Below are 14,209 nucleotides of genomic sequence, written 5' to 3'. Positions count from 1 at the left end.
GGCTCCAAAATCACTGCAGATGGTGACTGCAGCCATGAAATTAAAAGACGCTTACTCCTTGGAAGGAAAGTTATGACCAACCTAGATGGCATATTCAAAAGCAGAGACATTACTTTGCCAACAAAGGTCCATCTAGTCAAGGCTATGGTTTTTCCAGTAGTCATGTATGGATGTGAGAGTTGGACTGTGAAGAAAGCTGAGTGCCGAAGAATTGATGCTTTTGAACTGTGGTATTGGAGAAGACTCTTGAGAGTCCCTTGGACTGCAAAGAGATCCAACCAGTCCATTCTAAAGGAGATCAGTCCTGGGTGTTCTTTAGAAGGACTGATGCTGAAGCTGAAACCCCAGTACTTTGGCCACATCATGCAAAGAGTTGAATCATTGGAAAAGACTCTGATGCTGGGAGGGATTGGGGGCAGGAGGAGAAGGGGACGACAGAGGATGAGATGGCTGGATAGCATCACTGACTCGATGGACGTGAGTTTGAGTGAACTCTGGGAGTTGGTGATGGACAGGGAGGCCTGGCGTGCTGCGATTCATGGGGCCACAAAGAGTCAGACACGACTGAGTGACTGAACTGAACTGAAACCTTGATCTTCGATCAGCAAGCTAAATGACATACCCAGAGGCAAAAGACCAAGGAGTGGGCTGTGGCCCAGTTCCTGGAAACCTCCTTCCCAAAAATGGTTGGAATAATCCTCCCACTCATTTACATATGAAATTACTCAGTCCATAAAAACTAACCACATCACACTTCCTGTCTGCACTCGCCTTCTGAGATGGCCTACACTCATTCTTGAGACATCAAGAACTGAGCTTCATTAGGGCCTGAACACAGGTACTGTGGATTTTGACTGGCTTCAAGTCCTGGTCACGTGGGTTTGAGTTCCAACTGAGGTAAATGATTTCAGAACCAGCAGGTGCAAAGGCCCTGAGGCTGGCATGGTGGGGAGCCGATGGGTGAACCTCGGGAGGGCAGAGCCCAGCCTGTCTCTTGGGTGGGGGAGGAGGTGGCTGGCTGCTCACTCGTGCTCTCTCCCCTTCTTCCTCCATCCAGGGCTCCCTTCCCCAGCCCCCATCCGTGGATGTGATGGCGGCTCCGGCTCTGTCCTGCTGTCTGTCCCTCCTCATCCTCCTCTTGCTGCTGGCCATCCCTCAGACATCTACAGCAGTGAATGGTGAGGACCCTGGTATCTGGAGAGCTGGGCTTTCCCTCAGGAGGGAGGCTGAGGCCTTTCTAGAACTTGTTCTAAGACCCCTGGTTCTTGGCAGAAGCCCCATCAGCAGGGGCAGAAGGTGGGGGAAGGGGCCAATGGGACCAGAGACCGGTATCTGGTCTTTTCCCAGATTTCCCAAAAGGGTATCTACCTTTTCCTTCAACCATCCTGTCTACATTGTACCCACAGGCCTCTCCGAATCCCAGGAAGACAATGTCTTCTTGTCCCTGCCCTGCCTCGACCAGTCTGGGGGTCCTTGTGGGCTGTGGGACTCAGTTTTGTCCTCTCTGAAGCGGACCCACTAACCCTTTCTCTGCCCACCAGGACTGAGCATCTCCTCACCTGGTAGGAACAGGAGTGGCGGGGGAACCTTTGAAGGCCATGGGTGCCCTACAGCCAGCCCCACACGCCGCATCTTCACGGCATATGCTTCCAACATCACATGCTTCTATAACTCGAGAGCCAACGTCTCCTGCATCTGGAGCCATGATGAGGGCCTGCGGGCCACCACCTGCTGCTTGCACAGCCGTCAGCCTCAGAGGTGCGTGTGCGGTTGACGGGCAAATATACAGAATTGCAGCGTGCTGAGATCTTGTCATCCTGACTTCTGGACTCTTGAAATCTTACTAACAGCTCTCAGACTCCAAGAACTCTGCACTTTGAGAATTTTGGACTAATAAGACACACAGACTGCTGGTGTCACAGGAGTCTGGAAGAACTGAGGGAGTCAGATATTTAGGATCCTGGAGCCTGAGTGGAGGTGGGGTGTGTGATCCAGGCTGCAGTAGCAGGGCTGGGCATGAGCCAGACTAGGTAGTTTGGGGACACTGGGCTGCTCGCCTGATATGCTGAGGATGGACTCGATGTTAGAGGCAAGGAGGACCAAATGGGGTTCCCCAAAGTTTTTGAGTAACCTGGGATTTTGTGAGATGTCTAGGGCAGCTGTGGGGACAGGGGACTGGGGAGAGGCTGGGGGAACGAACTTGCCGGCTGGGAAGGAACCAGTGAAGGGTCACTGATCCAAACATCCTGCTGGTAGCAGCCAGCAGGGCGGCTTTGACCTTGGCTCCCAGGTGGGTAGTGATTCTAAGGAGCTCTGGAGGGCCTGTCAAGGATTGTGTGCACCCTATGGGGAGAATTTGGAGGGCTTTAGGTGGAAAGGGCCATGTGCCCTGAACAGATTTGTTTCTGGATCACTTTAGCTGCCCTGGGGCTTGACTGAGATGAGGAGGAAGGGAGAGATGCTCACAAAGGGAAGCAGGGCAGGTGGGGTTGGCATAAAACCCAGGCTTAGGACAGTAATGCTGCATGGGCACCCTCCTGAGGCCAGCTCTGAGGGGGTCCCTCTTTTTCTTCAAAGAGAGGTGCTTTTTCCTACAAAACAGTGGAACCACACCTGTGAGCTGCAGCCAGTGAGGCCAGGATCCTGGGCATGCAACCTGGTCCTGGGACATTCTCCAGAAGTGAGTAGCCAGAGCTGGGAGGGGCAGCCGGGGCGGGGGGAGGTGCAGAGGAGCTTCTTTCTGGTGGAGGTCGCAGCACACCCAGTGGTCAGGGCTGCGGCAGAGTGGGCTTCCTAGGCTGGGGAGGCAGGAGGAAGGAGGCAGCATCCAGGGAGAGCAGATGACTGACCCAGGCGCGGAGGGATCCGAGGTTCATGAGGTGTCGGCTGCTCAGCTCTGCTCCTATAAATTAAAATTAAATTAAAAGCTCTGCTTCTCTGCTTTTATAAATTAAGTTTTATTGGCACACAGCCACACCCATTTGCTCTCTTGTTTTTTTATGGCTGCTTTTGCAGGACAGCAACAATGGCAACGTTGAATAGTTGTGACAGAGATCATATGACCTGCAGCGTCAAAATTATCAACTTTCTGACCCTTTTCATAAAGAGTCGGAGCCATGCCTTAGATGGAGGATCTCAGGGAGAGGGTCCAGCTTATTACAGCCGTGGTTTCCCCTGCCATCCACATCCCAGCAGCCTCTCCGTCCCCATACCAGCTACTGGCAATTACATCCCCAGCCTCCTTCCCTTGCAGGCTCAGAAACTGACCATAGTGGACATCATGAAATTGACGGTGATGTGCTCTGAAGGCGGGAAGTGGAGGAGGATGATGACCCAGGATATCAAGCCCTTTGATTACAGTGAGTGAGGCCTCCAGGGTGGAGCTGGTGTGGGGTGGGAAGGGTGGGCTTCCCTGTCTTCCCCTTTGGGATCGCCCAGCACTAGTCTCTCCCCATCAGCTTCCACACCCCTATCAGCTTCCAACTCACTGCCCCTTGAACTTGGGCTGAAGTCCCGGACCCTTACCCTAGTGTTCAAGGTCACTTGGCCTGGCTTCCTTCTCCAGCACGCCTCCTCTTGTGGCTTATATTCCTGTCACACCAAGGACCAGCTCTCCAGGCTCAACTTGCCCTTCCATGCCTCTAAACACTTGCACACCAAGCAGCCTCAGCCTGCTTGGAAGGCTGTTGTCACCCCGAAAATTGCCACTCTCCCATCAAGTTCAGTGAGGAGTCACCTCCTCCAGGAGGCCTTCCCAGACCTTTGGAGCCCCTGGTACCTTCTCTTTCAGGGTGTTTACTTCCTGGGTCTTTGCTGCTTGATAATGGGTCTGTCTCCCTCATTGGGCTGAGTTTCCCTGAGGGCAGAGCTTCTGCCATCCTTACATCTCTGTTCTGAATACTCAGCATCAGGGCTGATCTGGGTGGTGCTGGGCTGAAAGTTTGTTGAACGACTGAGTGCCCTCCCCCACCTCCAGCCTATCCCCCTCCCTCTCCAAGCTTGGAGGTCATCTCTCGGGAAGAGATGGGAGCACAGAGTGAGATCCAGGGTTCTAAATGCAATCCTGCATTAGTGAGTGTAATCTAGCTGGCAGGCCATTTAATATGTCTGAGCCTCAGTTTCCTCATCTGTAAAGTGGGGATAACCAGTTACCTGCTGCCTGTGGTTGCTGTAGGGCTTATGTGGTGGTGCAGCGATAAAGAATCCACCCGCAATGCAGCAGATGCAGGTTCAACCCTTGGGTCAGGAAAGTCCCCAAAGAAGGAAATGGCAATCCACTTCAGTTTTCTTGCCTGGGACATTCCACTGACAGAGGAGCCTGGTGGGCTACCGTCCGTGGGGTCGAAAAGAGTCGGACACAACTTAGCAACTAAACACCACCAAAAGCATGGTTGCTGTAGGAGTCTATAAGCCAAGATACAGAAATTGTTTAGCACTTGCTCAATAAACATTTGCTAATTATTATTTGTGGAGTTCTACAGAGTCTCAGAAGTATAAAAATTAAGATCAATTGAACTTCAGAATCATACAATCTTATAATCATATAAGAGTGATGAAGTAGAATTAAATTAAATAAATGAGATGATTCAGGTAAATCTCTGATCAAATCTGAGTGCAGAGAAAGACTGCCTTGACTCATTCATTCTGCAGATATCTAATCAAGTGCCCACCACTTGCTGGGTAATGTTCCAGGCACCAAGGATACTCCAGAGATCAAGTCCTTGCCCCCTCAGAGAGCTCAGTCTGGTGGGGCAGACAGAAAACGAATAAAGAATCAGAAGTAGATATTTAATATATCAGATGATGATAAGTACTAGGGAGAAAAATGAAACAAGCGACAGGGGCAGAGAGTGGTGGGTGGTTGGGGTAAGCGTCTCTGAATGGTGATATTTGAGCAGGGACATGCCGATCCCTGGGAAAAGAGAGCACCAGGAGGGAGGAACAGCAGGTACAAAGGTGGAGGTGGGAGCTCGGCATGTGGCATCCCCCAAGCTTGTTCTCTCTGCCTTTGTCTCTCTCCTGTCTCCAGTTCGTCTGATTCCACCCCACTCACTCCAGGTCGTCCGCATAGAGACCCATAGGTGCAACATAACCTGGACCGTCTCCCAGGTATCCCACTACATCCAAAACGACGTGGAGTTTGAGGCCCGGTTAAGGTACGCCGACCACAGCTGGGAGGTGAGTACCTGGCTCCATCGCACCTGCCCTGACTCCTCCCTGTCCTGGTTACCCTGTCCATCCTTCATCTCAGCAAAGCCACAGAAGCCCCTAATCAACCCCTCCTGCTCCTTGGAACTGCCCCCCACCACCCCCCTCTGGGGTCCCCTGACACCCCAAGGGTCCAGCTGGCATCATATTCAAGGCAAGATTTACAAAGCCAAGAGGCAGGTGACTCCCATTCTGAAGATTACAGAGGCCTTGGGCAGCCACTCTTCCCTCTTCAAATCCAGTGTGGTCCACGTCCATGGGGGTTGATCGCTTACTCATTCACCATGTGTTAGTCACTCAGATGTGTCCGATACTTTCAAGGTAGGAATACTGGAGAACGTTGCCATTCCCTTCTCCAGCGATCTTCCTGACCCAAGGATTCAACCCAGGTATCCTGCATGCAGCAAATTATTTACTGTAGAACCACCACTCATTCACTTACCCATTCCTTTATTCGCTCACTCAGTCAACAAACATTCCCTGAGTACCTACTGTGTGCTGAATGCCGGGGCAAGAATCGGGGGAGAGTCTGACAAGCTGCCTCTGAGGAAACTCACATGGGGGATAGGAACAGACTCTGCGCTGTTTTTACATACTCTCATGAAATTTCATTGTGATAACACAGTTCAGAAGGCCTGGGCCAGGCTCCTTCAGACTCATGTGACCAGGGCTTTCCGAGATCTGGGGCTTAGGCAGGAGTTGAGCCTTTGAGGATCTGGGGAGGGTCTTCCAGGCAGAGGAAAGAACCATTGCACAGGCAAGACACGGCCTATGTGTCTGGAGTGCTGGAAAAAAAACAAAAAGGGTGACTCCAAGCAGGTAGAAGTCTATGGGAAACCCCTCTTTATGGCTGAGTGGAGAAGAGACTGCTGCAGAGCACAGGGGTGCGGGGCGCAGGGAAGGAGGGAGACCTTGGACGGGGCTCAGAGGTCGTGGGAGCTCAGACCTGCAGGAGGAAGGAGTGGAGGGAAGAGGGAAGGGTCCAGAATAGGTTCTGGAGGTGGAGCCAGCTGATTGACAGATGGCTTTGGATACTGGAGTAGAGAGAGGGGGAGGAGTTCAGGAAGACCCTGATTCCTGGGGCCCCTGCAAGTGGCTAGTTGGGGAGCCTTTCTGTAGGAGGGGGGACAGTGCAGGGTGGATGGCTGGAAGGGATAAAGGAAGGCACTGCTTTGCTCATACTCTCAGCCAGCCCTGCCACAGGAAGTGAGGGGGCAGTGCAGACCCCTCTGGTCTGACAGCCCTGTCTCTGCCCCAGGACGCCCGGCTACTGACCCTCAGGCAGAACCAGCAATGGATCTCCCTGGAGAATCTCGCTCCAGGCATGGAATATGAGCTTCAGGTGCGGGCCAAGCCCCGGCTAGGCAGCCACGAGGTTTGGAGCCACTGGAGCCAGCCCCTGGCCTTCAGGATGCTCCCTGCAGGTACTGATGGGGAGCGGAGGTGGGGAAGCAGCCTGGGCAGGAGGCAGGGACTGGAGGCAGCTGCTCGGGCAGCATTGGAGTGTGGGTATGGCACCCTTTGACCATCATTAACTCACTGGATGTGACCTGCAGGGTGGTAACGTGGGCATGTTTTACAGATGGGAACAGGGATTCAAAGAGGGAGTGGAACTTGCCAGTGGGCTTGTGAGTTAGTGTGAGGCCAGTGAGATTCTTTCCACTCTCTCCACCCTGAAACCTCAAACTTTTGATTTCTTTTAGTTGCTCTGAGACATATGGGATCTTATAGGACCAGAGACTGAACCTGTGTCTCCTGAATTTGCAAGTGGATTCTTTACCTCTGAGCCACAAGGGAAGCCCCTCCTTATGGAATTTACTTGGCTCTTGCATTTACTGTCTGCCCACCCACTGCTATTGTCTCCCCTGACCCCCACTCCCACCAGACTGTAAGCTCTATACTGTTATAGTCCAGGAACCTAGAAGAGAGCTGCTACATAGTAGGTACTCAATAAAAATTTGTTGATTGAATGAGTGCAAGTCTAGAATTTTAGAAGGTTAAGGGCATATATAGAAGGTTTAGAAGGTATCTAAAAGGTCTTCCCTTCTAGGCTCAGTCAAGTAAGGATCTGTTTTTTTTCTCTCTGCATATGTTTTATTTGAACTGGCCTACTGTATGCATTTTATACTTAATACGACCACATTTTCTAAAGACAAAACTGCTTATATAGTCTGAAAAATGATTGTTTTTCCCTGCATTGTTACTTTATTTAGATAAAACCTTGAAGGATTTAGAATCAAACATAGTATTTACTGTTATCATTTGATATTAGGACTATTCTGAAAATTTAACCCAATGGTTATTGTACTGACAGCCTCCCTTTGTTGTTATTATTTGCATATTTGCCCTACTCCCATACTAAGAGATGTTTCCTTGGGTTAGACAGATTTCAAGTCTCATGCATTCTGTAACACCCAGAGTGCCCAGCACATGCTGCCAGTAGGTACTCAGTAAATCACTGTTAGATTAATAAATGGATGAATAGACCCTTTCTCAACCCAATGTCAAGACCTTCCTTCATTTCATCCTTCATCCTTGTCTCAATCCATCCATCTATCCCTCCATCCTCCAGTGAAAAAGTTCACTTTAAATTCAATGTTCAAAAAATTTAAGATCATGGCATCCAGTCCCATCACTTCATGGTAAATAGAAGGGGGAAAAGTGGAAGCAGTGACAGATTTTATTTTCTTGGGCTCCAAAATCACTGTGGGTGGTGACTGCATCCATGAAATTAAGACACTTGGTCCTTGGAAGAAAAGATATGGCAAATCTAGACAGTGTATTAAAAAGCAGAGACATTACTTTGCCAACAAAGGTTCATATGGTCAAAACTATGGTTTTACCAGTGGTCATGTGCAGATGTGAGAGTTGGACCATAAAGAAGGCTCAGTGCCAAAGAATTGATGCTTTGAGACTGTGGTTCAGGAGAAGACTCTTGAGAGTTCCTTGGGACGCAAGGAGATCAAAACCAGTCATCCTAAAGGAAATCAACCCTCAAGAGTCATTGGAAGGACTGATGCTGAAGCTCCAATACTTTGGCTACCTAATGCAAAGAGCTAACTCATTGGTAAGGACCCTGATGCTGGGGAAGATTGAGGGCAGGAGGACAAGTGGGTGGCAAAGGATGAGAAGGTTGGATAGCATCACCGACTCAATTGACATGAATTTGAGCAAACTCCAGAAGACAGTGAAGGACAGGGAAGCTTGGTGTGTTGCAGTCCATGGGATTGCAAAGAGTCAGGTATGATTTAGCGACTGAATAACAACATCCCTCATCCATCCATCCCTCAGAGAGCTATTCTTAGGTAGGTTGATAAGGAGTCCGGGGCCCTCAAGGAGGAGAAAGGGACAAATGCTTTTTTCTACATTCCTTCATCTTAGTTACATAAGACTTTTTTCTTAAGGTCTGAGTTGTTATGGAAACAATCATAACAACTAAATTAAAACCAATTAAAAATATTGCTTAATACTAACTTTATTTAAGCCCAGAGCTAAGGGCACCCCACTCCAGTACTCTTGCCTGGAAAATCCCATGGATGGAGGAGCCTGGTAGGCTCCAGTCCATGGGGTCGCCAAGAGTCGGATACGACTGAGCGACTGTACTTTCACTTTTCACCTTCATGCATTGGAGAAAGAAATGGCAACCCACTCCAGTGTTCTTGCCTGGAGAATCCCAGGGACAGGGGAGCCTGGTGGGCTGCCGTCTATGGGGTCGCACAGAGTTGGACATGACTGAAGTGACTTAGCAGCAGCAGCAGCAATGACTACACAACAAAACAGCTCATCTTGCTGAAGGGTATGTTTTTCTTTAAGCTCTAGATGACACCACCCTTATGGCAGAAAGTGAAGAGGAACTAAAAAGCCTCTTGATGAAAGTGAAAGTGGAGAGTGAAAAAGTTGGCTTAAAGCGCAACATTCAGAAAACGAAGATCATGGCATCCGGTCCCATCACTTCATGGGAAATAGATGGGGAAACAGTGGAAACTGTGTCAGACTTTATTTTTGGGGGCTCCAAAATCACTGCAGATGGTGACTGCAGCCATGAAATTAAAAGACGCTTACTCCTTGGAAGGAAAGTTGTGTCCAACCTACATAACTTATTGAAAAGCAGAGACATTACTTTGCCGACAAAGGTCCGTCTAGTCAAGGCTATGGTTTTTCCTGTGGTCATGTATGGATGTGAGAGTTGGACTGTGAATAAGGCTGAGCGCCAAAGAATTGATGCTTTTGAACTGTGGTGTTGGAGAAGACTCTTGAGAGTCCCTTGGACTGCAAGGAGATCCAACCAGTCCATTCTAAAGGAGATCAGCCCTGGGATTTCTTTGGAAGGAATGATGCTAAAGCTGAAACTCCAGTACTTTGGCCACCTCATGTGAAGAGCTGACTCATTGGAAAAGACTCTGGTGCTGGGAGGGATTGGGGGCAGAGGGAAAAGTGGATGACAGAGGATGAGATGGCTGGATGGCATCACTGACTCAATGGATGTGAGTTTGAGTGAACTCCAGGAGTTGGTGATGGACAGGGAGGCCTGGCATGCTGCCATTCATGGGGTCGCAAAGAGTTGGACACGACTGAGTGACTGAACTAAACTGAACTGAAAATGTATGTTATGGGAGTGGGTCTAGTAAGACTTTTAAAACCTTGAAACATTCTTTTAGTCTACTGTTACTAACCAATTGATAAAGTATATAAAACCCCATCCCAACTAGTGAGTGGGGTGCTCCCTGCCTCCTTCTGATGTCTATGTCAGAAGCTTTCTCTATCTCTTTTTCACTGTAATGAAACTTTTGCAAAGCTCTGAATGACTGGAGCCACGTCTTCGGTCCTGAAGTGAAATCCTTTCCTTCGGAGATCACGAATCCAAGACTGCTCACTGTAAGCTATCACCTCCATCCATCAGTTCTTTCAACAATTACAATCTGAGCACCTTCCCTGAATCACAAAGGGCTTTACTTGCCAGAGAAGCCGTGGGACTTCATGGACTTGACCTGTGATCTTGAGGAGCCACAGTCCAGCCAGGAGGACAGATCCCAAGCAAATCCTTCCCCAATGTCCAACCAATTACAAATGAGAGAGAGTTGTCTGGGGAGACAGGTGGGTGCCAGGACTTAACAGGCACATATTGGCTTTAGATGGGGTGAGGCTGGTCTGGGAAGACTGTAGTAGGAGTTCAGAGGGAGCATGGTGAGGGTCCAGCAGGTTTGAGCTTAGAGCCCTCCGGGGCCTGACAGGGAGGCAGGGGCAGGGGCGGCAGGGCTGAGACTTGCAGGGTGAGCAGGTGAGGTTATATCATAAGGGCAGCGGGAAGCCTTTGTTGGGCGGGGGTTCAAGCAAGGACAGGACGTTATCTGATTTTCATTCTAAGAGGACAGCAGCTGATGCCAAAGGCTTGGCAGTGGTACTTGGGGGACAGAATGATGGCCAGATGAGCAGAACAAGGGAGATGGAGGGCTGAGGAGGTGGGTCAGAGCAAGAGCTTCAGGACTGTGAATCCTTGGGTAGTTAGGGTTGGAGGTGAGGGTGTTTGGGAAAGAGATGCAGGAGGAGCAGAGGGCTGGGGCCTGGGGCTGTCTCAGGAACCCATTTCTGATCTGTACCAACTGGAGGAAGGCGAGGGATCCATTGAGTTAAGCTTCCTTCTCTGTATCTGGTGGTTAAGTGGGATGAAGGGTTCTGGGAGGCTGGAGGGCAGGGTTTAAACCTCCACCCTTCTGTGTGACCTAAGGCTGACATCTGCCCCTCTCTGGGCCCAGGCTTATCATCTTTACAGGGGCAGGATAGATCTGAGAGTCTCCAAGATCCCTCGTGGGTCATTCTCTTGGCTTTCTCTTTCCTTGGGTTCCCCTCATGCTGCCTGCCTGGAATTGACGGGCCCTGCTTGCTTCCCTGTCTTGTCCTGTGGGCACCTGCCCTGTTCAGGGCAGAAACAGCCACTGTCCACACTGGGCCACTCTCCTTGCCTTCGTCTCAGCTGCCTCCAATGTGGAGGCTGGGGAGCGGCATGCATCGCCCCCTGGTGGAAACTTCTGGGCCCATAACTCTGTGTTTTTGTGTTTTTTTTTTAATATTTATTTATTATTTCACTTCTGTAGGGTCTTAGTTGCAGCATGCAGGATCTTTGCTGCCTCACGTGGGATCTTTCCTTGTGGCCCATGCCGTATGTGGGCTTCTGGCATGTGGGATGGTGTGTGGCCATCTCCTTCATGGCCGGGCAGGTTCTTAACCGCTGAGCCATCAGGGAAGTCCCTTAACTCAAATGTTCTAAAGCAGTTACTGAGTGCCCTTTGTGTGCAAAGTACTGAGGCAAGTGTGGAGGAGGTGGGCAATGAGGGGAAGGAGGGAAAGAATCTTGTGTAGGTGCTCAGAACTCAACTCTAGTGTCGCCGACCTGAGCTCAGATCCCAATTACAAGGGAGCCCTGGGTGTCCTCATGTCTAGTGTTAGTCATGGTGGAGGGAGGTCCTGTGGCTGCAATGGGTGTGAAATGGCATTGTAGGGGGACCTCCTGTCACCGTCACTTCAGCCCAGGACAAGCAGGCTGTGTTTATTACATGTGCATGCTCAGTGCCCTCAGCAAAGAGCACCATCCAGAGAGGCTCCCTACTGTGTGCGTGGACATGCCAGCTCAGGGTTCTTCCAAGCAGGGTGGAGTCCAGACGCTAAGGGCCCCTTTCCTGTGTGGACCAATACTCTGGTGGGGTATCCCACGGAGCCAGGACTTCAAGGCTCTAGAGGTGGGAGCCTGTCTAGTACAGCAGATGTCTTGGGCATTTAGGCATCTCTTATTCCCCAGGTAGCAGCAGGACTGGCTGGATATGCATAGCTCAGGTGTGCTTGAAGGACATCTACCTGTACACAGGTGTGCTGGCTAGAATGAACCCATCTGTGGGCATGCCAGAGATAGCCTGGGCTTCCTGCTATAGGAAGGAGTGGTCTCCTCATCACAGGGGGGCATTCAAGGGAGTCTGGGCACTCTGGGTGAGATTCTGTGGAAGGGAGCTGGGCATCAGTTGAGGGTTGGATGGGGGGATGCTTTAAGCTAAGCTCCATGCACCTACTTCAGCCACACAGGCCGCTTTACACCTGTATCTACACCCCCCTCTGCCCCTTCACTCAAGCTGGCCTCTGACCCTTGTCCTGTGTTAGATATTTCAGCCTTCAAGGTCTGGCTCAAAGCTTCCTCCTCCCTGCAGTCTGCCTTAAAGAGGCAGCCACGCAGGGAGTGTCTGACCACCTCCAGATAAAGTTTTATTCACCCATGTGACCATTCCTGTCTTCTGTCTCTTCTATTAGGCCCTGGACTCCCGGCGGCAGACTTGAATCCTGAGCATCTTTTGTAAAGGTCATAACTCCCAGGATGACACATGCTTGACGAATGGTCCATGCAGTTGGTGGGTTCTTACCTTCTATGCCTGAGAAAACCGTGATTCAGAGGGCAGAAAAGTAGTGGGAAGGCTGGAGTGGGTTCTGGAAGGTAGGGCAGCACAGGTAGAACAGGTGCCGAACGGCCAGCAGTGACTGGAATACCCACGGTCCTCTCATTCCTAAGGCAGTGGCCTCCCAGCAGTGAGCAGTGTGTCCTCTGGAGCCAGACGGCCTGGGTTCAAGTCCCAGCCCTGGCACTAACCCCGCTGTGTGGCCGTGGGCAAGCTGTTTAACCTGTGCCTTAGTTTCCCCATCTGTAAAAGAGGATCATAAGAATACCTACCTGAAAGTGTTAGTTGCTCAGTCGTGTCTGACTTTTTGTGACCCCATGGACTGTAGCCCACCAGACTCCTCTGTCCATGGAATTCTCTAGGCAAGAATACTGGAGTGGGTAGCCATTCCCTTCTCCAGGGGATTTTTCCAGCCCAGGGATTGAACCTGTTTCTCCTGCATTGCAGGCACTTTCTTTACTGTCTGAGGTACCAAGTGCTGTTATCAGGGTTAAATGAATTAATATGATGCTTCTCAAATTTCCGTGTGTGCAGAAATCACCCGGGAACCTGGTTAAGATGCAGATTCAGATTCAGTCTGGGGTGGGGCCTGAGATACCGCGTTTCTGACAAACACCTGGGGATGCTGGTGCATTGGACCTCAACCCACACTTGGCCTATTCAGGAATTAACACCCATAAACTAGGAACAGGGCCTGGAGCATGGGAGGGACCAGGCCAGTGTTGTCAGCACTGGTACCTGGTGCCTCAGAGAAGGCTTTGAGGACTTTCTGGCCTCTTTCAGTGCACCTTCGCGGTGCTCTGCTCTCTGGAGCCTTGGTGATGCTGGCGCCTCTGCTGTCTGAGGTGGGCTGTTCTGAACCTTCTTGGTGGTCTATGCTGGGGGCGCTGAGGAGGGACAGGTGTTAGTGGGCAGGTTTCAGGACAGAGCTGAGAAGAGAGACACAGGAAGAGGGCCTGGCAGCAGAAGCAGCTCACCAGGCCCACTCACTCTAGTGTCCGGGCTCACCCTGGTATGCACTTCACAGTCTAAACCACACACCTCGCAGCTTCCCCTGCCCCCTCCGCTCCTGCCGCCCCCTGCTTCCTGCGGGAAGGGCACAGGTGACTTCAGCCAGGGGCCAGCAGCGCTCTGGCTGGAACCACAGGCCCAAAGCCCTCGGCCACATCCTCTCGATGGAAGTGCCCCTTGGTCCCTTCCTTGCTCTGCCCAGGCCCCCCCAACCCCACCTGGGTTCTGGTGCACTGGCCAGACCTGGTTGGTCCTTGAGTCCTGGCTTGGACAGTGGTGGTGAGGCTGGGCTTCCTGGGTGCTTCTGCAGAGGTGGAGGTTGGGGGATGGGAGAGCCAAGAGGTTGTGGACAGATAACTCTGTGTTGGGGGCCTGGATGGCTGAGCATCTGACTCAGCTCTGCCTTCGAGACCTGCCCCTCCCTTTGCTCCCTCATCCCACGGTCTTTGTTTTCTACCTAATAGGGTTGTTTCCAGAGGTGCCATGTGGTGACCCATGAAACGTGGGTATACAAATCACCTTCCTCAGTCAGGAGCAGGCGAGGGCCTCCTGGC

General features: G+C 51.1%; 1 protein-coding gene across 2 annotated transcripts; it reads left to right on the top strand.

Moving 5' to 3' along the window:
* The first annotated feature begins 746 nt into the window (after positions 1 to 746).
* On the top strand, positions 747 to 13,317 carry LOC133247929 (interleukin-2 receptor subunit beta-like). Of its 2 annotated transcripts, none has more exons than XM_061417393.1 (8): positions 747 to 838; positions 1,058 to 1,178; positions 1,542 to 1,758; positions 2,578 to 2,680; positions 3,254 to 3,359; positions 5,030 to 5,178; positions 6,467 to 6,632; positions 12,502 to 13,317. In XM_061417393.1, the coding sequence occupies exons 2-8, from the start codon at positions 1,091 to 1,093 to the stop codon at positions 12,546 to 12,548; spliced, it is 876 nt and encodes a 291-aa protein (XP_061273377.1). In that variant the 5' UTR covers positions 747 to 838; positions 1,058 to 1,090; the 3' UTR covers positions 12,549 to 13,317. The 2 variants fall into 2 exon arrangements, with proteins under 2 accessions (XP_061273377.1, XP_061273378.1); XM_061417394.1 differs by lacking the exon at positions 12,502 to 13,317 and adding an exon at positions 6,912 to 7,178.
* The last annotated feature ends 892 nt before the right edge of the window (positions 13,318 to 14,209 follow it).

Source organism: Bos javanicus, chromosome 5, assembly GCF_032452875.1.
Source record: "Bos javanicus breed banteng chromosome 5, ARS-OSU_banteng_1.0, whole genome shotgun sequence".
NCBI lineage: Eukaryota > Metazoa > Chordata > Mammalia > Artiodactyla > Bovidae > Bos > Bos javanicus.
The sequence above is the reverse complement of the archived record's forward strand: the minus strand, read 5'-3'. Positions and strand labels throughout refer to the sequence as shown.